We start from the raw sequence: 24244 nt of genomic DNA on the forward strand, positions 1-24244 counted from the left end.
GATGAGAGAGTTGCGCACCAGATGACTTTTGCAAGCTCTTCCAGCCCAGACCGTGCACCGATCCTTGGATGCAGGAGGTTTCATGGAGCCTTCAGTGGGGTGCGCCTGGATCGGGAGATCTTGGTCACGGCTGCAGGGGACCAGGCACTCCAGGACTCCGGGGGGCTCATTTACTGACCCATCCTCCCCAGGTGTCTCAGCTGGCCCATAGTCCAGCTTCTGGGCCCCCAGGAACGTCACAGAAGCCTGGTCACTGAGGAGCCCTTGTAATATATTTTCATTTCTTTTCTTTTTAGATTTAATTTTTATTTTTAAGTTGGAATATAGTACTTGATCGTGCTGTGTTTCATTTGAGTGAACAACAGCCTGATTGACTTATACATAAACACATAGCTATCTTTTTAGATTCTTCTGCCCTATAGGTTATAACAGAGTGTCGAGTAGAGTTCCCCGTGCTATGCAGTAGGTCCTTGTTGATTATCGATTTCATGCATATTTCTGTTTACATTAATCCCAGCCTCCTAGTTTATTCCTGCCCCCACCCCCGCCTTTCCCCTTGGGAACCAGGAGTTTGTTTTCCAAGTCTGTAATCTGTTTCTGTTTTATAAATGGGTGCATGTGTATCGATGCTTTGATTCCACCCATAAGTGGTATCACAGGCTGTCTGTCTGGCTCTGACTGACTACACTTGGTATAATCATCTCTAGGTCATGGTGTTATTTCATCCTTTTACGGCTGAATAATATTCCATTGTATACCTGTAGCACACCTTTATCCATTCATCTGTCGATGGCCGTTTAGGCTGCTTCCCTGTCTTGGCTGCACAATGCAGATTAATATACTAACGCTCTGAGAAATCCCACAGCAAAGCAATCTGTTTGCACCTGCTTAATCTGATTTCCCAAACTCGGGTGCCCATGGAATTTTTTTTTCATATCACTCCAAATAATAATTCAATGAAACCCACTTTGAGACATTCTGCTCTACAGCAAGTCTAGACTGCAGACTCTGGTGCCTGCAAATAGTCTAGGAATGCTCTCGTGAATGCGTTGCGACTTCCTGGGTGGCTCAGATGGTAAAGCGTCTGCCTACAATGTGGGAGATCCGGGTTCAATCCCTGGGTTGGGATGATCTCCTGGAGAAGAAAATGGCAACCCATTCTAGTACTCTTGCCTGGAAGATCCCATGGACTGAGAAGCCTGGTAGGCTACAGTCCACGGGATCGCAAAGAGTTGGACACGACTGAGCGTCTTCACTTCACTTCTATTGAGTTCTTTGCCCATTTCAATTCAGTTCAGTTCAGTCACTCAGTTGGGTCCGACTCTTTGTGACCGCATGGACTGCAGCACACCAGGGTTCACTGTCCATCACCAACTCCCAGAGCTTACTCAAACTCATGTCCATTGAGTCAGTGATGCCATCCAGCCATCTCATCCTCTGTCTTCTCCTTCTCCTGCCCTCAATCTTGCCCAGCATCAGGGTCTTTTCCAATGAGTCAACCCTTCGCATCAGGTGGCCAAAGGATTGGGGCCTCAGTTTTAGCATCAGTCCTTCCAATGAATATTCAGAGTTGATTTCCTTTAGGATTGACTGGTTTGATCTCCTTGCAGTCCAAGGGACTCTCAAGAGTCTTCTCCAACACCACAGTTCAAAAGCATCAGTTCTTTGGCACTCAACTTTCTTTATAGTCCAACTCTCATATCCATATATGACTACTGGAAAAACCATAGCTTTGATTAGATGGACTTTTGTTGGCAAAGTAATTAATGTCTCTGCTTTTTAATATGCTATCTAGGTTGGTCATAGCTTTTCTTCCAAGGAATAAGCGTCTTAATCTCATGGCTGCAGTCACCATCTGCAGTGATTTTGGAGCTCCCCAAAATAAAGTCTGACACTGTTTCCACTGTTTCCCCATTTATTTGCCATGAAGTGATGGGACCAGATGTGATCTCAGTTGCCCATTTAATGTCTCCCAAAATTCAGGGCCAGTTTTACAAAGAGATAAAGTAGACAGTTGCTGATTTGCTTGAAATTCAGGAACAGTAGATGATGATGATATCGACAAATGCATATACTACATGTCAAGTATTTTTCTAAGAAGTTTATGCATGTTAACCAGTTTAGTCATCATGACTACCCTGTGAGGTAAGCACTGCTTTTATGCCCATTTTATACACATGGAAACTGAGGCACAGAGCTACTTGCCTGAGGTCACACAGATAGTGGCTGAGCTAGGATTCAAACCAGGCTTTCTGGATCCAGAGTCCAGACTCTTGACCACTATATTATACTCCCTCTCAGATGAGACAGTTGCTTTGGTTCCCTGAAATTCTACTATTATTCATTCATTTCTTCAATGTTATAGGAGTCTGTGCTCTTCCAGAACTTCATTGGAAAACTCAGGGCCAAGAAGCTTTCCCAGAAGTGTTGAAGAGCTGTCTTCACACAGGTGTGGCCCAGCCCATCTCCGTGTTTTACTGTAATCGCTTTGCCTACGCGTCTGTGCCGTTCTCAAGTGCAGAAACTGTTTCAGGCACTGTGCTTGACACTAAATGACAGGCATGTGAATGAGATATGGCCCCAGCGCTCGGAGAGTCCCCAAGGCTTTTGTAACTGCTCTTGATAGACACATTTGCAATTTAATACCCGGGCTGGAGATCTACAAGCTTAAAGCTCTAAGAGCAGAGGGTTATGTGTGAGTACAGAGGACAGAACAATTACTTCTGATCAAAAGGGGGTGATACTTGAGCTGAGGGTAAAGGAAGATTTCAATAGGAGAATGAATGAGTGAATCTCTTAGGAAAATAAATGGTTTGTGTTCTTTTTATGGTACAGAATGAAAAGAATTAGACTTGGCACTGTGTTCACAGGGACTGGCATTAGTCCTGCAACTTCAAGCAAATCATTTTTCTGCACAGCAGTTTATCCATCTGTAAAATTGGACTAGTAACCACTCATTTCCTGGAATTTGTTTTAAGACTTAAATAAAGCTATGTCTGGAAAAGTTCTTTGCTTGAAATGCTAAGTGCCATAAAGATATTAGGTATAATTATGCTTCTTAATTCCTCTTGTACTTCGTCTCTTAAGAATTCAGTACAATGCAGAACATTACTGAGTGCTTGTTCAGCGGCAGACACCATTCTCGTACTTCCAGGATACTGTTTCGCTGGCCGTCCCAACAATCCTATAAGGTGGGCCGTATCCATATGCCCATTCTACAGATGAGGAAACGAAGGTACAGAGAGCTCAGCTGCCTGGCTCAAGGTCACACAGCTCTGAACTACTGGGGCCCAGATGGTACCTCAGCACCTCTTATCAGAGGCTAAAGATGCACTAAAGATGCTGTCAGTCAGGCCCGCTTAGGACACGTCAGTCAGCTGAGAAGGGATGGATGTGGCAGGGTGACCACCTCTGAGGACACAGTCATCAAGACCCCTCTCCTCCAGTTCCATCAGTAGATCAGCTGAAAATAGGATGAATTATGAGGATCACAGAACTCGGATTTTCTTTTCCCAAACATTTTATGTCCTTGACTTAAACACTGATTATAAGAAAAACCAAGGCATAAAAGTTATAGAGATTTCACAGGGCTTTTTAGAAAATGAAATAGGCGAACATCCTCCTGGTGAAACCTAGCCTGACAAGGTCATTGTTAAGGAGTCCAAAGCCAACAGCTGGATGAATCAGAAAAAGAGGCCCAACATTCAGTCAAATCAAGTGGCATTTATCTGTATTTTTAAATGGCTCTCTAACGCTTTTATTTCCTTGGTATAAGAGTTCCAATAGAACCCTAAAGCGATTGTATAGAACACTGGGGCTTTTTAACAGCTTCTACCTTAGCAAGCCACGGCCATTTAAAGAGAAGTGGATGAGCTGCTAGGAGGAGGGAGATTTCTGCTGAAGAAAATGAAGGTGTTCTGGCTCCCTTGCTTCTGCCTCTTTCTGGAGAGAGGCGACATGCACACAGGAACGTGATGGAACTTTCCAGCTGGTGATTTTGCATTATCAGGAAGGAAAGTGTTTATGAAAACGAAAATTACTGATAATTATGTGTGAAAGCCCGCAAGGGAGAAAAATGCAGCAACACTGCAGAATCTTTATTTATATCCAGAGCTGAAGCCCGTTGGTGGGAGTGTGAATTGGTCCAATTTTGGGGGGGGACTTGTTAATGTCCTGACACTTTGACCCGGCAAGTTCCCTTCGCAGGTCTGTGTACAAGGATATTCACTGTACTGTAGTTTGCATGTACAAAGGAATAGAAATAATCTATTGCCATCAAATGAAAATGTTTAAACAAATGATGGCATAACCATCGTTTATAAAATTTTGCTAATAAATGGAATGAGAGGGATCTAGATCATTCCGACATGGGAAGTCGTCCCTGACGTTTTCATTGAGAAAAAAGCAAATTGCAAAACAGTATCTATTGTATGCTTTCATTTTAAAATATTTTTAATGTTAATAATGGAATGTGTGTGCGCTCAGTCGAGTCTGACTCTTTGCGACCCCATGGACTGTAGCCACCCAGGCTCCTCTGTTTATGGGATTCTCCAGGCAAGAACACTGGAGTGGGTTGCCATTTCTTACTCCGGGGATCTTCCTGACCCTGGGATTGAACCCCCATCTCCTTGTCTTCTGCACTGGCAGGTAGATTCTTTACTGCTGTGCCACCTTTTAATGTTAATATATTCATAGAAAAATCTGTGGAGGAGTCTGTAGTAAACATTGCCAGTGGCGATCCCTGGGGGTTGGTATACATATTTTTGTAATGTTTACATTTTATGTATAGATTATATATTATTATAGAGTATAGATTGCTTTGGCAAAGAGAGGGGAAAAAAACAAAGCTGAATTATTGCATCAAGGGAAGAAAGGGGAAAAAAGGAAATTTGCTGGCAGAGATTTATTCACTGTGTTTTGGTTAAAGGTAGCTCAGATGGTAAAGAATCCACCTGCCAACGCCAATGCGGGTTCCATCCCTGGGTTGGGAAGATGCCCTGGAGAAGGGAATGGCAACCCACTCCAGCATCCTTGCCTGGAGAATCCCATGGACAGAGGAGCCTGGCAGGCTACAGTCCATGGGGTCGCAAAGAGTCAGACACGACTGAGCGACTGACACTTTGCCTTCCGGTGTGATTCCGTGGTGAGTACATCCCAGAGCCTGGCCGTCCAGGCAAGGGCAGTGTTGGTCAGAATGGACCACAGTGCCCGTGTGCCCACAGGGAGCCTGAGCCGTGCTGGGTCTTCCTCCTGTGCCCTCTTTCTGGCCTCAGGGTGGCCACGGCCACTGCGCCTCAACCTTGGTTGACAGAGTAAAACCAGCTGGCTTCCCGTTTCCATTGCCTCCCAAGCTGCCCACTCCAGAAGCCACTGACTCAAGGTGGTAAAGAGTTCAGCCTTTGGCATCGGGGAGCCCTGGGTTCAAATCCTGACGTGGCGGCTCGCCTCACTGCGGGGCTTGGGGAGATTTGCTTCTCCTCTCAGGTGGCCTGTCTCCTTTTGTGAACAAGGCTGGTCTAAGGGAACCTGTCCCAGGGGTCTTTGGAACGAAGAGAAAAGCATAGAGAGAGCTTGAGAACAGAACAGAAACCAGCGTCACCGATTAGCATCGTCCTGTGGGTCCTTCCTTGGTAGAGTCTCCCTCCCGTCGTCTTCGGATGAACGCCTACCCATCCTGCTGGACCCGGCTCACGGGCCATCGCTGACGGTCTCCGCTGTCTCTGCTGCGCCCGAGGAACTGACGGGGCTCCTCCTTCGGTCCTGCAGGGCCCTGGGCACCTAGCCTCGCCCCTGCACAGTTTGGTCCGGGTTTGCTCCTCCCTCTCCTCCATCCCCGGAGTCCCTGCAAGGCGGCAGCCCTGTTCAGTCACCTCACAGCCTCAGCACTCACCTCAGGGCGTGAGGCCGTGTTTGAATCCCAGTCACCTTTTTCCTAATTGAATTCACCCTGTTCTTGCCTCTGTCACCCCAGGCCAGGCCTCTTAATGCACATTGGACCTCTGGTAATTCTGACGGGTCCCTGCCCAAAGCCCTTCAAGGGCAGAGCAGGACTGGAGGACACGGAGTCGGATTTTCATTCCAGTTTGCTAAGGCTGACGTGATGCCCAGCACATTGCTTTCTGGAACGCTTGGCTGCTTCATCTGCGAAATGAAGGCATCACCTCCTCCCACAAGGCTGTAGAAGGAACGCAATGAAAAATAAATGTGAAATGCATCGAGGGCGTTTAGCCAAACCCAAATTTAGCTATTACTACTTCTGTTATCCTTAAGAGGCCGGGCTCATCAGGGGAGAAGGGAAGCATGTCTGAAAAGTCCCTGTCCAGGAATTCAGACTACATCCTGAAGGGCCCCGTGTCCCGGAGCAAGTTTCTCTGTGTGTGCGTGTGTGCGTGTGCGTGTGCGTGTGTGTGTGTGTGTGTGTTATTCTGTCGCTCTGTCGTGTTCAATTCTTTGAGACCCCATGGACTGTAACCCGCCAGGCTTCTCTGTCCATGGAATTTTCTCAGCAAGAATGCTGAAGTGGGTTGCCATTTCCTCCTCCAGGGGATCTTCCTGACCCAGGGTTCAAACCCACATCTCCTGCGTCTCTTGCGTTGGCAGGCAGATTCTTTAACCACTGAGCCACCAGGGAAGCCACACAAGTTTCTTTATTTACGAAGAGGTGAGCTCTTACCTAGGATCCCATTGCCATCAGAGACTGCATTTCATGTGCCCCTTGGTGAGCCGAATCCGTAAGGCAAAGGGGAAAAGACTCTTTCCCACCCTTAAAATTAAATACAAATATCAGAGAACCTTGGTGCATTCTTCTTCTTTTTTCCCACCATTTATGAAGCTCTTTCCTGCCCATCATAGAATTTGGAGAGGATTTTATGAGAAGAAAGCACAGCCACATCTTAACAGTGATAGTCTCTGGATGGTGGGATTTGGGGTGATTTTAACCTTACTTGTGTTTTCCTAAACCTTCAAAATCTTGCATAGTTTTGGAGCTGAGTAGAAACAATGGTTGCATAACATTGTGAATGCAATAAATGCACTAAATTGTAAAGTGTACAATTTTACGTTATGTGAATTTCACCTCATCCGAAAGATCTCCTGCAATACTACACACGTGATTTCATAGTCATTTACGAAAATGAGGTTTAGGACTTCAAGGCTCAAAGGCACTTCAATCAGCAATCACTCTCCCGCTCCCATGTCCAATCTTAATTCCAGGCGTCCAGCCTGCAGCGCGCTCCTCCGACCACCGGGGGGCTCTGCGGAAGCCTGGCGTCCCCACTCGCGGGAGGGCGCCTGCTCTTGCTCTTGCGCCTTCGGAGCACGTGTGCGCGCGGGGGGCGTGGCCCGCGTGGCCGCCAGGGAGGCCGGACGTCGCCCATTCGGTTGTGTCCCGGGTACCTCCCGCCTGACTGAGTGACTTCATGTCTGACAGACTTCGTGTCTGACTGAACTGCCGCCCCGAGTCCTTGCGAGCCCCCCATCTCCTCGCCCCCCGGCCCCAGCCTTCTTCCGTCCGTCCGGGCGGGTCCCAGACTTCCATCTCCCACCCCGAGCGAGTTCCCGGTCCCGCCTGCTGTCCTCGGGGCCCTCGGTGACCCCGGCCCCATGGCGCTGCAGGCGCTGCAGAGCTCGGGGGTGGCCTTCCGCAAGATCCTGTCTCACTTTCCCGAGGAGCTGAGCCTGGCTTTCGCCTACGGCTCGGGGGTGTACCGCCAGGCGGGGCCCAGCTCAGACCAGAAGGTGAGCCCGGGAGGTCCCTTTGCCTTCGGTCCCTCCCGAGCCCTGGAGCTGCCGGGCCGCTCTGCGCATCCCCGTATCAACTCGCAAAGTCCTGATACAAACCCTACGAAAGGGCTCTTAGCAGAGCGGCAGCGTGAGCTGCGCTTCCAAAGACACGTAGGAGTCCGCTTGGGTCTAAGAGCGGGAGATGCAGTTATGTGCAGGGAAGAGCTGGTGCCGGGACAAGACGGGGAAAAAAAAAAAAAAAAAAATATATATATATATATATATATATACACATACACATATATACTTGCCAGGTTCTCGTTCAGCGTTCTCAGCCTTGGCTGAACATTGGAGTTTTCTAGAAAGCTTAAAAAAAATACTGATAATCTGGGTTCCAGTTGCGGAGATTTCAGGTTTAATTGGTCTAGGCTTTGGGAATTTAAAAAACTTCCCAGGTGATTCTACTACGCAGCCAAGCTTGAGAATTACGTCTCTGGCTGTAGGAGAAAATACAAAGTGATTCTCCTGACTTTGGAAAGCTGACGGACAGATGGTAGGTAGGGTTCGGGCATTTGCAGGAAGGGAGTTAGCGGGTGAGCAGTATATTTGCTCCGACCAGGCCGTTTCCCAAGTGTCTGTTTAGGGCAAAGCATTGTTACTCTTCAAAGTTGGCGGAGCACCAGAGCGGTGAGGGTAGAGGTTTCCTTATGATTGTAGATTTTTTTTTCCTCTTCTGTTAAATATATGGGGGGAAAAGTTTGCTTCAAGGTGGAGACAAGATTCAAGACATCCAAGAGTGGCCGGCAGTTATTGTCTATTTAGTGAGGCTTTTAATTGGCTTTGACAGAGGCTTTTGAGCCCTTGCTGAATTAAGGTTGGAGGAGCAGGAGTCGAGATAGAGATGTTTTCTGTACGTGCAGCTTGTGTTCTGGACTGGGTTTCTTTAATAAAGGAAGGAAATGGTATGGTGCAGTCTGCACTAGGGCCTCACTAGATTTCCTGGCTGTAATCTTTCAGTTAATCTTTGCCTATTCACTTCCTGCTGAGGCCATCTATACCGTGGCTTGAATTTCCTGGTTCCCACCTATACTAGTACTTAAGTAATGTGTTTATTTTGTATTTTATTGTGCTCGGTCCCTCAGTCTTTTCCAACTCTGCAACTCCATGGACTGTAGCCCATCAGGCTCCTCTGTCCATTGGATTCTCCAGGCAAGAATCCTAGAGTGGGTTGCCATTTCTTCCTCCAGGGGATCTTCTGACCTAGGGATTGAACCCTTGTTCCTGCGTCTCCTGCCTTGGCAGGTGGATTCTTTACCACTGAGCCACCTGCAAAGCCCCCTAATTTAAGTAGTACTTTAATTTGGCAGCATATGAGAAATGATAAATTTGGGGCATATAGGAAATTATAGATTAGGCTATTTTTTCCCTAACATATGTTAACATAAAATTGTTAAAAACGTGTCCACTCAAAATCTTAACTATCACCACTAGTTTTTAGGAAACTCAGAGTATCCTGATTCTATAGTCATCTCTTCATTTTCCTGTGAAGATTTTCCTTTGAGCAGACCTGGAATTCTCTCTAAGAAAAGGTCTTTCCTTTTCCCTCACCCTCGTTGCCTGCAAGTTCACAAGTAGATTCCAGCACCTGAGTCTGTCCCAGCTGAGTCCCTGCCTCGGTGCCCTGGTTACTGGCAGGCAGCCTCGTGTGTGGTGGTGCATCCTTTGTCTGACCTCCCTTTCTGCTGCAGGAGCATTTCTTACCACGGCAGCCAGTCTCCCTCTTTGGACCATCTGCCACCACTCTATACCTGCATCCCATCCAGCCCTACCGACCTAGACACAGCTCCCAGAACATGCCCAGCTCTCGTCTCCTCCACAAGAGCATTTTCATCCAACAGGACTCCCCTGACCCCATTCCTCAGGCCTTGCCTAACACTTCACCAAATCTGCTTAACTTGTGCATTCTTGAAGACTCAGACTTACCAGAGTCTTGAAGAGTGTCGTCTCATAGGAAAATTCCTCCTTCCTCTGTGACCCCATTCTGAGTGAAATTCCCCTAGGAAGTCCTTTCGCTAATAATCTGTCTTTTCTCCCCAGTTGACTTTGAGCTCTTTACCTCTATCTCAGGACCCATCAGAGCTCATCGTAGATGATCAGGGAGAGGTTGGCTAATGGGTGAAGTTAAGATAACTTATTTCCCTTTGCATAATGCTTTATAGAGCTTGTCCACATGGTGTTATCTGATCTGAAAGAAAAGTGGAGCACATTTAACTATTTAGGTGGAAGACAGTGTAGCAAAGTGGTCTAGCCCAGAATTTGGAACCAGACTGTGTCTGTCATTCATTAACCGTGTGTCCTTGGGCAGGGAGCTTACTCTGTGCCATGGTTTCCTTTCCTGTAGAAATGGGATAATAATGGTATCTACCTTGTAGGATTGTTTTGAGGATAAAAAGAGTTACTGTATGTATAATACAGAAAGTGTTTAAAAGAAGGCTGAAACATTACTTCATTAACCATTACTGTTCTTAACGTGAGTTGGCAAAAAGCAAAGCTCAGCTCGGTTCCACAGGTTTGCTTAAGTTTCTGACCCTGGGTCTGCTGTTAATCAAAGCTACATTGAGTTAGAGCTGTCCGCTCTGTCTCGGTGTCTTTCTAGGAGTTAAAACTAAAATCCGTCTCTTTTCTTCACCTCCCAGAATGCAATGCTGGACTTCGTGTTCACAGTCGATGACCCCGTTGCGTGGCATTCAAAGAACCTGAAGAGAAACTGGAACCACTACTCTTTCCTAAAAGTGCTGGGGCCCAGGATTATCACTGCTGTCCAGAATAACTACGGCGCCGGCGTTTACTACAACACTTTGATCACATGTGATGGGAGGGTGAGTGACTTCGGGCCTCTGTCTTAACTTGGGTGGATATTAACCTTTGTTCTTAGAATCCCAGCTAAATATGTGTGTTCTTACAGTCAGGAAATGTTCACGCTTTTGCTGGATGAAGGTGGTGGATGTCACTTTTTTTTTTTTTTGCCTTTGGCCGAATGTTTTTTGGCTGGGAAAGATTGAGGGCAGGAGGAGAGGTGGGCGGCAGAGGATGAGATGGTTAGATAGCATCATTGATTTGACAGACATGAGTTTGACTCTGGGAGATGAGTTTTGACTCCACAAGGTGGTGAAGGACAGGGAAGCCTGATGTGCATGGGGTCACAAAGAATCGGACACAGAGACTGAACAACAGCAGCTGTTTCTTGGTGTCAAGTTTTAGTGCCTCAGCAGCACCCGAGTGCCTGTCGGGCGAACAGGTGGTGGGCCCACCCCCAGAGTTCCTGACTCAGAAGGTCTGGGATAGGGTTTGAGGATTTGCAGTTCTCCCTCACTGAGAGGTAATTGTCCTGTAACGCTGTGCTGGTTGTAGGTGTGTGGCGTAATGACTGATCTTACTGCGGGTTGATGACCACGTAAAGTCTAGTTAACACCCATCACCATACATAGTCGGTTTTCTTTTTCTGGCGATGAGAACTTTTAAGGTTTACTCTCTCAGCGGCAAGGGTTTGCATTTCTTTTTTAAAATTTTATTTATTTTTAATTGGAGGATAATTGCTTTGCACTACTGTGTTGGTTTTTGCCATACATCAGCATGAATTAGCCGTGGGTATTACATATGTCCTCTCCATCTTGAACATACCGCCACCCCATCCCACCCCTCTGAGCTACTGCCGAGCGTCAGGTGAGCTCTCTGTGTTGTATAGCAACTCCCCACTAGCTATCTCTTGGACACATGGTGGTGTGTATTTCAGTGCTTCTCTCTCAGTTTTTCCCACCTTCTCCTGCCCTCTGGATTTGCATTTCTAACAGGCTTTCAAATGATGCTGATGCTGCCCGTCTAGAACACACCTTGAGAACCACTGGTTTGGTCAGTGGGAGGGATGGGCAGACCCATTATGGATCAGGGTGGAAATTAATCTTATCTGTACAGAGAGGCACACACTCCCAGGGAGAAGTTGGAAGTGAAGAGGGGATCATAGGTAGTTGGAAGACTGTGGTGCCCAGTGGGAGGAACCCCTCGGTGCCATCGGTGGAGCTGAATTTGATGATGGGTGTTGGAGGGCAGATGAGCACCCCGGATCCTGGCGGAGGGTTGTCTGACTGCGGGGACCCTGCCCAGTAGTCATTCCGATGAGGAGTCCAGGCTCTAAGAGGACAGCCGGGAACTTAGCATGACCTCAGTGTGAGAGGACCAGTGGGAGCTGAGTCAGGGGCCTCCTAGAGTCAGCTAGGTGAAGGGTGACTGCCACGCCAACGCTGCGCCAGGCTCCTGATGGCTCAGGGCAGACGAGTCACCTGGGGATCTGTGATGCTGATGCTCCTGGGTGGTGGACCACACTTTGAAAGGCAGGAGGCTGGAGTACCGACTTGAGAAGGATTTTGCAGGCCTCTCTGAGTGAGGCAGGGATGAGCGCTGTGGTTGGTGATGTCTGCATCGCCTTTGGGCCGGGCGTTTACTTTTCTGGTTGCCGTCAGGTCCTGCCTCCCAGCTGTTAGGCGCCTGGGGCAAGAAGGGCTCTACGGTGCAGTGGCCGGAGTGGAGGGAAGGCGGTCACTCAGCCCAGCCCCGCACATCCACGCTAGTCATGGAGCTCGGAGCTCTATGCTTTCTCCAGTATTAATGTTATCCTGAGCCGACCTCTAATTAGTAGTTTCAAACAGTATTAAAGCTCCAGTAACAAAATGTTTGGGCATAATTGTGTGCCAAAGGGACTGTACTTTTTAATGGAAATTCTTTAGCTACTTTTTAGATATTTGTAGCCTGCGAAGGCTGCTTGCATACTGAAGTTCAGTGAAGTGAGTCTGAGAAGATAACTGTTGGAGCAAATGGGATTTTGTAACCGGGAACAACTGCATTCAGAGTTTTGTATAAGTTATTACTGAAATGAGCTTGACTGTAGTTCCATGTGTTTAGGGCTGATAAAGAGGTTTTATGTTTGCATGTTGCATTGTAATTACAGAGGTGTTTAAAGTAGTCAACCGTGAAAGAGAAATTCACCGTGTGAAGGATGTCAGTAAAAACTTTGAGGAAAATTTCTCATTCTCTGCGATGAAACAACACTGGACCCAGACTGAAATTCAGGGACCTGGTTTGGCTCTGCTCCGCCAGGTGCCACCTCAGGCACATCGTTTATTGTCTCTGAGCGTCAGGTTTCTTATTTCTCACATGAGGAGCGTGAACTGCCGCGTGTCTCTCAGGACCAGTGTTTTTATTGATATTTCCAGTCCATTGAGGACCAAGATTAGACAGCCTAGAGAGCCATTCTGCCTCTGACATCACAAGTGCCAGAGTTAAAACCGTGGTCATCGCACCATGAATACCTCAGGCAACAGACAGTCTTGGAAACTAATTGCAAAAGATTTCGTGGAGATGTGTTTTTACAAGGTAGGTGGTTTTTTGAGTGGCTTTGGAAATCAAGCTTCTGCCCTGGTCAGAAATTTAGTTCTTTATATTTTGCACTTGCACAAGGGTCCATATGGCATTTTGCTCTTTCTCACGCACGACTCTTTTCTTTTCCAGCTTATCAAATACGGAGTTATTAGCACCAGTGTTTTGATCGAAGATCTCCTCAACTGGAATAACTTATATATTGCTGGTCGACTCCAAAAACCGGTGAGTGAGTGTTCTGTTAGGACTGTCTCTCCTCTCCAAACCTGACCTTACTTTGACCTTTGTGATTGCATTGGCATAGAAATGAGCTTCAGACTCCTTTTCCTGCGAACAGAATTTGTTGCCAAACAGTATCCAGGTATTACACTGTTGCTTCCCTCTCTCTCAAGATTCTCCAGGTGTTTGAATGGACGAGACTCAGAGTCAGTCCGTTCGAGTCTGGAGGATGACAGGGGAGGCGCCCAGGCCGCAGTAGAGCCTCTATCAGCAGACCACCCCCCCACCTCCCACCCCCAGATCACCGTTTCTTCTAGAATGCCAGTGCCACAGGGCACTGCTTGTCCACCAGTTTGTCCCGTCAGTGCCTGGGATCCCGTCTCCGCGGCCTCCTTGTTTGGGAGGTTGTTGGAGGAGGCTACAACGGGAAGGTTTTCCCCCGGGCTTCACTAGAAGTGAAAGCCAACAGCAGTGCGGAGGACCTGGACTTCCGACACGCATTCACAAATACCAGGCTGCTGCTTTTTTGCAGACGTATAGTCTGTATCTGAGAAGGATATCTTCATAGTTTAAGATCTAGATGAAGTTGTCACAATTGCTGATCTCCCAACAAGGATTAATTTTTATTGAACTGTCAAAGGGTCTTCAGCCCCAAAGAGGGTTCACAGTGTTCTCAGACACCTCTCATAGGTGACTTTGCTGCTCCTTCTTTGTCAGCTATGGCAAGAGATTAGAGAGTTTTATATAATCTTAGCTCACTTGGTTGTGTGATAAAATCTCTACTGATATGTGTGGGAGGACCAGATTCTCTTTCCTTGAATTTAGGCTGAAAATTTAACAGTGTAGCTCATTTGATTAGGGCGATAGTTACATGGATACAGTGTGCCACACTCAGTTGCTCAGTCACGTCCAGCTCTGTGTGACCCCACAGACTATAGCCCACCAGGCTCCCCTGTCCGTGGAGTTTTTCAGGCAAGAATACTGGAGTGGGTTGCCATTTCCTGCTCGTAGGGATCTTCCCAGCCCAGGGATCGAACCTGTGTCCATCAGCAGGTGGGTTCTTTACCACTGTGCCATCTGGGAAGCCCCCATACTACACTTGATCTTAGCCAAAAAGTGTGGGTACATCTATACGTAAAAATCTGCCAAGCTGTGCTGGGTAGATTACTTTGCTTTACTGTATATAGTTTTACTTAAGTAAAAGCTTGTTTTACATCCAGAAACAATGTATGGGTTCATGGTTAGTCACTTCAGTCGTGTCTAGCTCTGTGTGACCCTATGTACTATACCCTGCCAGGCTCCTCTGTCCATGGGAATCTCCAGGCAGGAATACTGGAGTGGGTTACCATGCCCTCCTCATAATTGAGGAAATAAATGTAATTGGATATTTGTAAATATTCCTTTTCTTTCCAAGTTTCTTTTTAAATACACAAAATATGTACTTGATAGGAAGATGAATGAATGTGGAATTAGAATCCTTGGGTCTTACTCATTCCTGCTGCTTATTCACTGTTTATGTGACGTTAGGCAGCTTGTTTTATACTTCTCTGTGCTCAGTTGTGTCCAGCCCCCAGGACCGTACCCTACCAGGCTCCTCTGTCCATGGATTTTCCCAGGCCAGAATACAGAAGTGGGTCGCCATTTCCTTCTCCAGGGTATCTTCCCGACCCAGAGACTGAGCTCTCTGCATCTCTTGCGTCTCCTGCGTTGGCAGGCTGATGACCGCTAGTGCCATGCAGAATGGAATAGCAGTCCTTGCCCTGGCTTCTTCACAAAGGTGGTGAAAAGTGGGAGCAGGATGCCAATACTGGAAAGAACACAGGTGTTTTCAAGTCAGACAGTTCCAGCTCTGACACCCCCTAGCCGTGTAAACTGGCACGAGGGACTTAATCTGCCTGGGCCTTGGGCCTCCCTCACCTGTGGCTGAGAGTGATGACACTGACCTCAAAAGGCATTTGAGAAATGCCTGGATCTAAGATGCCTGGCACCTAGCAGACATTGAGGAAACCATCTCTCCCTTCTTTGTGTCTTCACCTGTCTCAGTTATTTTGAGATAAAATGAGGTGTTGAATATGAAAATGTATTCTCTGTACTATGTTTTGTTCTTGTAATATTTCAAGTTTTTTTTTTTTTTAAAACAATCTATCCAGCACAGCTTGGCATTGTTGTTATTGTTCAGTCACTAAATCACATCCAACTCTTCGCAACCCCATGAACTGCGGCATGCCAGGCTTCCCTGTCCTTCACTCTCTCTCAGAGTTTGCTCAAACTCCTGTCTGTTGAGTCGGTGATGTCATGTGACCATCTTGTCCTCTGTTGTCCCCTTCTCTTCTTGCCCTCCATCTTTCCTATCATCAGGGTCTTTTCCAGTGAGTTGGCTCTTCACATCAGGTGGCCAAAATATTGGAGCTGCAGCTTCAGCCTCAGTCCTTACAGTGAATATTCAGGGTTGATTTCCTTTAGGAGTGACTGGTTTGATCTCCTTGCAGCTCAAGTGTCTCTCAAGAGTCTTCTCCAACACCACAGTTCAAAAGCATCAATTCTTCAGTGCTCAGCCTACTTGATGATCCAACTCTCACATCCATACACGACTACTGGAAAAAACCATAGCTTTGACTAGACGGACCTTTGTCAGCAAAGTAACATCTCTGCTTTTTAATATGCTGTCTAGGTTTGTCACAGCTTTTCTTCCAAGGAGCAAGCATCTTAATTTCATGGCTGCAGTCACCATCTGCAGTGATTTTGGAGCCCAAGAAAATAAAGTCTGTTACTGTTTCTACTTTTTCCCCATCTATTTGCTATGAAGTGATGGGACCGGATGCTCTGATCTTAGTTTTTTGAGTGTTGAGTTTTAAGCCAGTTTTTATCACTCTCCTCTTTCACCCCGATCAAGAGACTCTTTAGTTACTCTTCACTTTCTGCCAGTAAAGTGGTATCTTCTGCATATCTGAGGTTTGTGATATTTCTTCCTGAAATCTTGATTCCAGCTATGATTCATCCAGCCCAGCATTTCACATGATGTACTCTGCATATAAGTTAAATAAGCAGGGTGATAATATACAGCCTTGAAGTACTTCTTTCCCTATTTGGAACCAGTCCGTTGTTCCATGTCTGGTTCTAACTGTTGCTTATTGTCCTGCATAGAGGTTTCTCAGGAGACGGTAAGGTGGTCTGGTATTCCCATCTCTTTAAGAATTTCCCACAGTTTGTCGTGATCCACACAGTCTAAGGCTTTAGTGTAGTCAATGAAGCAGAAGTGGATATTTTTTTGAATTCCCTTGCTTTTTCTATGATCCAACAGATGTTGGCAACTTGATCTCTGGTTCCTCAGCCTTTTCTAAACCCAGCTTGTACAAATAGACTGCAGAAAACAGATGTGCCATGAAATCTCAGAATGTAAGCACTGGAAATGATCTCAGATTTCATCTAAATATCACGTATTCTGATAAAATAAAAACATCAGTTCAAAGCAACACTCAGATACACTCAGGTCATTTAAAACTGCATTTCTCAGCTTACTTGGAGAAGACAGTGTTCTTGATAACAGTGATAGTCCCTCAGGCTTCTTGGGCTTTCCAGGTGGCTGCTGCTGCTAAGTCACTTCAGTCATGTTCGACTCTGTGCGACCCCATAGATGGCAGCCCACAAGGCTCTGCCGTCCCTGGGATTCTCCAGGCAAGAACACTGGAGTGGGTTGCCATTTCCTTCTCCAATGCATGAAAGTGAAAAGTGAAAGTGAAGTCGCTCAGTCGTGTCTGACTCTTTGCGACTCCAAGGACTGCAGCCTACCAGGCTTCTCCGTCCATGGGATTGTAAAGAACCCGCCTCCCAAAGCAGGAGACATAAGAGACGCGGATTTGAACCCTGGGTTGGGAACATCCCCCGGAGGAGGGCATGGCGACTCACTCCAGTATTCTTGCCTGGAGAATACCATGGGCAGAGGAGCCTGGCAGGCTACAGTCCATGGGGTTGCAAAGAGTCGGATGTGACTGAAGTGACTTAGCACATGTGCACAGGCTTATTAAGAAGCTTCTCAGTTAAGTTCAGTTGCTCAGTCGTGTCCGATTCTTTGCAACCCCATGGACTGCAGCACGCCAGCCTTCCCTGTCCATTACCAACTCCTGGAGTTTGCTCAAACTCATGTCCATTGAGTCAGTGATGCCATCCAACCATCATCCTCTGTCGTCCCCTTCTCCTCCTGCCTTCAATCTTTCCTAGCATCAGGAAAGAAGCTTCTAGCACAAGAAAATTAAGCTATCTTAAGAACCAATTGAGGTTTTGAACATAACATATGAAATTAAAGATTAAAAATCATAAATGGATAAATCAACTCTTCCACCTACACCTGCCTCCAGTTTCTCTTTTCTGCAGAAGTAAATCACTGTTAAATGGAGAATTCTTAGGATAACTATCTTTAAACTATTTTTACCCCTGAAAGTGTTAGTCGCTCAGTCATGTCCAACTCTTTGCAACCCTATGGTCAGTAGCCTGCCAGGCTCCTCTGTTCATGGAATTCTCCATGCAAGAATACTGTAGCGGATAGTCATTTCCTTCTCCAGGAGATCTTCCCAGCCCAGGGATTGAATCTGGGACTCTTGCAGGCAGCTTCTTTACTGTCTGAGCCAAAGACAGATTTTTTTTTTTTTTTACCTCTAGGTGGCAGCAAATATTAACCAAAGGAACAAATCTGATACAAAGAAAGAGTTGAAAGCCTTTGGATGAAAATAATGGGTGAATGAATATCTTAAGAAAGAATTGTGAGAATGAGTGTAGATTTTTTGTTTTCATGTGTCTTAAAAGGAATTACAGTAAATTATGTTGTCTGAAGCTCTAAAATTATCCTCCATGTTACAAATGGAATAGGATTTGTCAATCACTAGCAGTTTAAGTCTTTAAAAGGAATATGCAAAGGGCATATGGAAACTCGTCTGTGCTTCTCATATGGCTTTGCTGTGAACCTAAACCTACTTTAAAAGATAAAGTTTATTATTAAGAAAATAGGAAAGAATATAGAGGAGTACTTTGCTTAAAAAGATGGACATTTCTGGAAAAAATTGAGTACAAGTTGCATTTCTATTATGCTTTATGGTTACCTTCCCGCATCATTGAGGAGACGGCCCGGTCTTACTTCTGGTGCAACTGCAAGTTTGCATTATCGACCAAGCCATTTTCCAAGTCGAGAAACACGTAAAGTATTTAATAGAATCTCGTTGTAGCCAGTCTTTAGGCCAAAGAAGTCTCAAGTTATATTAGTATTTATTCCTCTAGTTTATTTAATGTAAGTTGAATTTTTGTATTTCATGTTTTTTTTTTAGTGTGTGGATAATTTGGCGTAAATATTTAAAGCAGTCACATTTACGAACAATGGTATTTTGCCACCTTGTTAAGGGAATTTTAATTTATTTTAATGTATTCATTTCAATATATTTTTTTCTTTTATTTGCTAGTCATATAGCTTTTTTTTAATAATAACTTTATTGAGATATAATCACACATACTTCAACCCTTTAAAAAAGTGTATGACTCAGTGGTTTTTTTAGTATATTCACAATTTGCAAGCGTCACCATATTGTAACTTCATTGACTTACTTCTTTGTAGTAGAAAACCTCCCCCAGTGGTAGAAAGGGTCCCTGAATGAGATTTGGAAGGCCTGGCTCACTAGTCTTGGCTCTGCCTGGCTGAGAGCAAATCTTTGAGCCTCTAGCCTTTGAAAGGAAAGATTGAGCCATTCATTTACTTATTCAAAAGACGACTAAGTTTTTTCTCTGTGTATGCCAGAAGAATAAAAAAAAAAAGACAACCACATTTCCAGTTTCAAGCGCCTACAGTCCAGTAGGTAGATAATAAGGTTTTTTTTTTTTAATCTAGCTCAAATGTCTACTGTTTCTTTTTGGTCCTTAAGCAAGTCCATTTAGAAAAATCGGCCTTTCTGTTCATTTGGAACGGAAAACTGCTATGGGACGTGTCATTGGATTAATGGTCGAGTGTTTGAATGGGGGGCGGTGAGGGCTGTGTTCTCTGTGACTATAACTTCACTCTTTGCAATTCAAGCTCGTCTCCATGTGACTATTGTAGAGGAGACCATGTGTGACTCTGTCCTTTTTTCTGTCTTGAAAGGTACTCACAAATCTCTCCAGTTGGGCTTTTGCAAGTCCCTTCGAGTGTTGGGCCTCCTCTCTCTCCAGTGAGGATATTCCCCTTGGCAGTAGAGCTGACGCTCGATCTGTGGTTCAGGTCGGGGCTTTCCCAGTAAGATACAGACAGCTATTCACAGGTCTGAGGGCCTCCCTTTTCTTCCGGGGCCGCCCTGGCAGTGTCCCAAGAGCTCACTGGCTTTTCACTCTAGACGGCAAGGAACAGTGCTGCCAAGACAAGTTCCTGGTTCGCCTTCCTCTGGAGAACCAGAGGAGCAGAGTCTCCTGAACTCACGTTTTTCCTTTGAGTTAGGATGCTTTTATCTTCATTCTCTTAACCTTAAGTAACAAACAGACTGCCTTTTAAAAAAGAAACACCTAAGTAGAAGCTTTCTTAGAGAACAGGAGTATTTTTCATCAAATAGGAAAAATTTTCCCAAACTTACTCTTTCCTTTGCAACTTTGATTTGTTAGTATCTCAAAATAGCTTCTATTTTCATTGAGTTTCTGTGAAAGTTCACCTCCCCACCCCCCTGCAAAAAAAAAAAAAGAGGGTGAAGAATTATTGAGCAGGACCTGGTGAATGAGGATGAAGAATAGGAAATGATAAAGAGGCTTCACAGGCTCTCTGGACAGGTCCTGGTCTGGGGTGCCGCCTGTTCCTCAAGGGGAGCTCTTTTAACCCTCTGGGTCTCCGTTTCCCCATTAGTGAGATGAGGAGGCTGCCCTCCTAGATCCCCAATTCCATACGGAGTGTAAGGCTTGGGAAAGTTATTCTAGGACTAGGCAGAGGAGTTATTGTAGGACTTTCAATTTTGTCTTAATCATCTTCCAGGATTAAAAGTTAAGCAGGACAGAATGCGTGAATAAAATGTCTGAATACTCAGAGCTGGCTTTGCCAAGTACAAGGGTGTTACCCTGGTCTTTGCCATCAGCTCATTATGCAACCCTGGGCAGGCCATGCTCTTGGACTGCTCCTTGCTTTGACTTTCTGCAGATGTTTGTGGTAATTCCAAACTCACTGAAGTGCTCCAAGGCTTAATTCAGGGCCATTAAGTCCTTGTAATTATGAGGAAGGAGGAGGCAATATGGAATTAAGTAGCTTACATACCATATGAAGCTTTGTATGTTGTAAATATTCCATTTAAAAAAGGGACAAAAGGTAAACGGTAGAATTCAGGTTCTTCAGTTCAGTAGCTCAGTCGTGTCCGACTCTGCATCCCATGGACTGCAGCCCACCAGGCTTCCCTGTCCATCACTGACTCCCAGAGCTTGCTCAAACTTGTGTCCATCGAGTTGGTGATGCCATCCAACCATCTCATCCTCTGTTGTCCCTTTCTCCTCCTACCTTCAATCTTTCTTCAATCAGGTTCTTAAGCCTGATTTATAAAATAATTGTTTTCTAATACTGCTCTTCACAATTAATGAAAAAACAGAGAAGAACCTGTACTTTGGGATGTACATCATTCCCATCTTTCCTTGCTATCTGCTGCTGCGTCGCTTCAGTCGTGTCCGACTCTGTGCGACCCCGTAGACGGCAGCCCACCAGGCTCCCCCGTCCCTGGGATTCTCCAGGCAGGAACACTGGAGTGGGTTGCCATTGCCTTCTCCAATGCATGAAAGTGAAAAGTGAAAGTGAAGTCGCTCAGTCGTGTCCAACTCTTAGCGACCCCATGGACTGCAGCCTACCAGGCTCCTCCATCCATGGGATTCTCCAGGCAAGAGTACTGGAGTGGGGTGCCATCGCCTTGCTATCTAATACACTTTTAATTTGGAGTTTGTCATACTGTTTGTGTCTTTTACGTGTCGTCTGAATTTTGCCAGAAATGATCTGTGTTTGATAAATGAAAGGCAGTCTAAACCCTACTTTCTGGAACACGAGGAGAGTTTGCTTACAGCACTAAAGGATCAGAGACGGCAGCTGCGTTTCAGATACGTGAGTGTCCTCAGGAGGGATTTCTAGACCCACTGCTTGCTTAGAAAGTCAGTCAGAAGCAGCATGATGGTCCACAATCGTGTCGGGAGTGCACACTGGCACAGTCGCTACAGAGAGCAACGTGGCAGTTCTGGTTCTAAGCTCGTGCCTTAGAGCAGTGCTGTTCACACGCGGCCCCTGGAGCAGCATCAGCGTCACCTGGGAACCTGGCAGAAATGTACCCCGGCCTGCCGAGTCAGAGTCTCTGGGGATGGGCCTAATACTGGGTGTTTGAACAGGCCCTGCAGGAGACTCTGATCTCCTAAAGGTGAGAAGCCCCGGCTCAGAGAAGCGCATGCGCTGTGCACCAGGAGACACACAGGGAAGCTCCCTTCAGCTGCGGGCTCAGCTGCGGGCTCTCACTGAATCTTCCCCGCAAGCTCGTAAGCCTGTCAGGTACGAACCCCGTCACAGAGGCAATGAGAGACAGGGCGTGAGCACATGCTGGTGACCGCAGTGCCGTCTTCACGACCAGTCAGACACACTGGAGCAGTTTGTATCTCGATGGGAGGGGAGCACAGACAGCAGTTTCTTCTAGCTGGTTTTCTTTCCTTTTTCCTTACTTAGGTTCAGATCAGTTCAAAATAGAGCATGGCCTGCTCAGGTTAGATAAGAACAGAGATGAGTTCTGAATAAAGAAGTAAAATGCCTTTGTCTACCATAAAATTAAATGAAGAACAAAGAGATTAAAAAATAAAATTCTCAATTTCTCAAAGGTCATTTATTCCATTTTGTACTAACTTTTTCAAAACTCGTGGGGTTTCCTCATTTAGAAAAATATTTATTTTGTTTTCTTTCCTATGTCATGAGTTCTCTGATTTGGGCTTAAAACAGGAGACTCCAGAATTAGATTAGTAACTATTTCATGTCAACGGGCCTAACACTGCAGTATCTTCAGGGCTGAGGGTTTTGGACAGCTCCAGTGCGTGTAGTAACACCCAGGTTGGGCAGTGCCCCATTTCAGGAAGTCTTCTGAACGTCCTGCTTTTCCAGGTGAAGATCGTGGCGATGAATGAGGATGTGGCCCTCCGCTCGGCCCTGGATCAAAACCTAAAGAGCGCTGTGACCGCGGCTTTCCTCATGCTCCCCGAAAGCTTTTCTGAAGAAGACCTGTTTACAGAGATCGCCGGGCTCTCCTACTCAGGTTAGTAGGTTTCGTGCTGCACTTCCTGCTGAAAAGAGATTCGCTGTTGGAAGATCGAGCAGGCCCGACCCCCCCGCCCCTCGCTGGCAACAGAGGTTCTGGTCCCAGCACCTCTCTGAAGGTCTCTGCAGGAACCTGCCATCTGCCTCCTTGCCCCCAAGGTCTCTTCCTTTTCACATCTCTACATAGGCTAACCCTTCTGTTGTTGTTATCGTCAATTTTTATTTTGAAACACTTTCAGAGTACAGGTAAGTTTCAGTAATCATCCAGAAAGCTATGCCCTTTCCCCAGAAACGACTCACACTTGTTTTATCATTCTCTCTGTATCAGTGATGTTCAGAAGTTGACAGCAGAACCCCCTGGAAGGCCTGTCAGAACAGACAAGACAGTCGATTTGGGAGGTCTGGGGCGGGGTCCCCAAAGTCTGTATTTCTCTCCCGTTCCTGGTGATGCTGATGCTCCTCCAGGGACCCGACTTGGAGAACCACTGCTCCCTCTCTGCACGTAATACGCCGCATGATGCATGTTCTTCTGAACTGTTAGGGAGTCGGGCACACATGTCACATCCCCTTTAGGCCCATTACTTCAGTGTGTGTTTCCTAAGAACAGGGCATCCTCTCGCAGAACCACAGTGCAGGCGCCAAATAGCAACGATGCATCACTTCTATCAAACTGATAAGTTTCACTTCTAATGTTGTCGGTTGTCCCCATAATGTCCTTTCTAATATTTTATCCTCAAGTACATGATCCCGTCAGGGATCGCATAATGTATTTAGATGCCATCTCTTTTATCTTTTAATTTGTAATGTTTCCTCAGCCTTTCTTTGTCTCATATGACACTCACATATTTGCAGTCTGCAGACCAGTGATGTTGGTGCCCTGATAAGCAGTGTTTTCTCCTGTCTAAGCAAACTGGGGAGACATTTGAAGGTCAGGCCAGTATCCTATTTCTTACCAAACTTTCCCTCCAAGGGTGAATTTCCACTTAGGATTCTTGCTGGAAACAGTCTTTACTATGATGGGTGCAAAGTGGTGACTTGGCCACTCCACCTTTCCTCATATTAAGGAAACCTTTCTCCCTTGTTCTCCATTCATCTCTTTATTTATCTGAATATTAACTTCCTTTCCCCTTAAGCCAGCTGTGCTCCTCAAAGTTATCAGGGGGAGGGGGAGGCCAAGAGGACAGAGCCTGGCCCCTCACTGTAGCCTTGGCCCCAGGAGCCCCCCAGCGATCTGTTTAATGTGTTAAGAATTTGTGTATAATTCCATTTTCAGAAAAATAGTCTGTCTTCTAAACCATAGTTTGAAAACCACTATCTTAAATATCCCTCTTTCCCAACTTTTAAGTATGAGTCAGAGAACTCTGTGCTCAAATACTGCAGAGGCAGCTGACTCGTTCTCTGAATCCCTGTAGAGATAAGATTTCATGGAGACGCCGTGCTCACAGAGATGCGAAAGGTCTCGCTCTTCAGTCTTGTTCCCAAAATGTGTGTGTTGTGACCACAGCTGTCATGCAGCACGGGTGAGAAGGCAGGTAAAACAACCTTGGTCTCGGTTGCTTCCAGCATCTCATGGCAGCCTCGCTGCCTGTCAGCAAAGGCCAAGGGGACAGCATGGTG

At 46.1% G+C, this 24244-nt stretch overlaps 1 protein-coding gene across 2 annotated transcripts in view; it reads left to right on the top strand.

The window, feature by feature from the left end:
• The first annotated feature begins 7335 nt into the window (after positions 1–7335).
• TAMM41 (TAM41 mitochondrial translocator assembly and maintenance homolog) overlaps positions 7336–24244 on the top strand; it is a 52447-nt gene continuing 35538 nt past the window's right edge. For both annotated transcript variants that reach the window (XM_027523059.1, XM_027523060.1), the window contains exons 1-4: positions 7336–7737; positions 10419–10601; positions 13285–13377; positions 22475–22625. In XM_027523059.1, coding sequence (XP_027378860.1) covers positions 7603–7737; positions 10419–10601; positions 13285–13377; positions 22475–22625 — 562 coding nt within the window. In that variant the 5' untranslated portion in view covers positions 7336–7602. The remainder of the gene's footprint in view (positions 7738–10418; positions 10602–13284; positions 13378–22474; positions 22626–24244) is intronic.

The sequence above is a fragment of the Bos indicus x Bos taurus genome, chromosome 22, assembly GCF_003369695.1.
Source record: "Bos indicus x Bos taurus breed Angus x Brahman F1 hybrid chromosome 22, Bos_hybrid_MaternalHap_v2.0, whole genome shotgun sequence".
NCBI classification, from domain to species: Eukaryota; Metazoa; Chordata; class Mammalia; order Artiodactyla; family Bovidae; genus Bos; species Bos indicus x Bos taurus.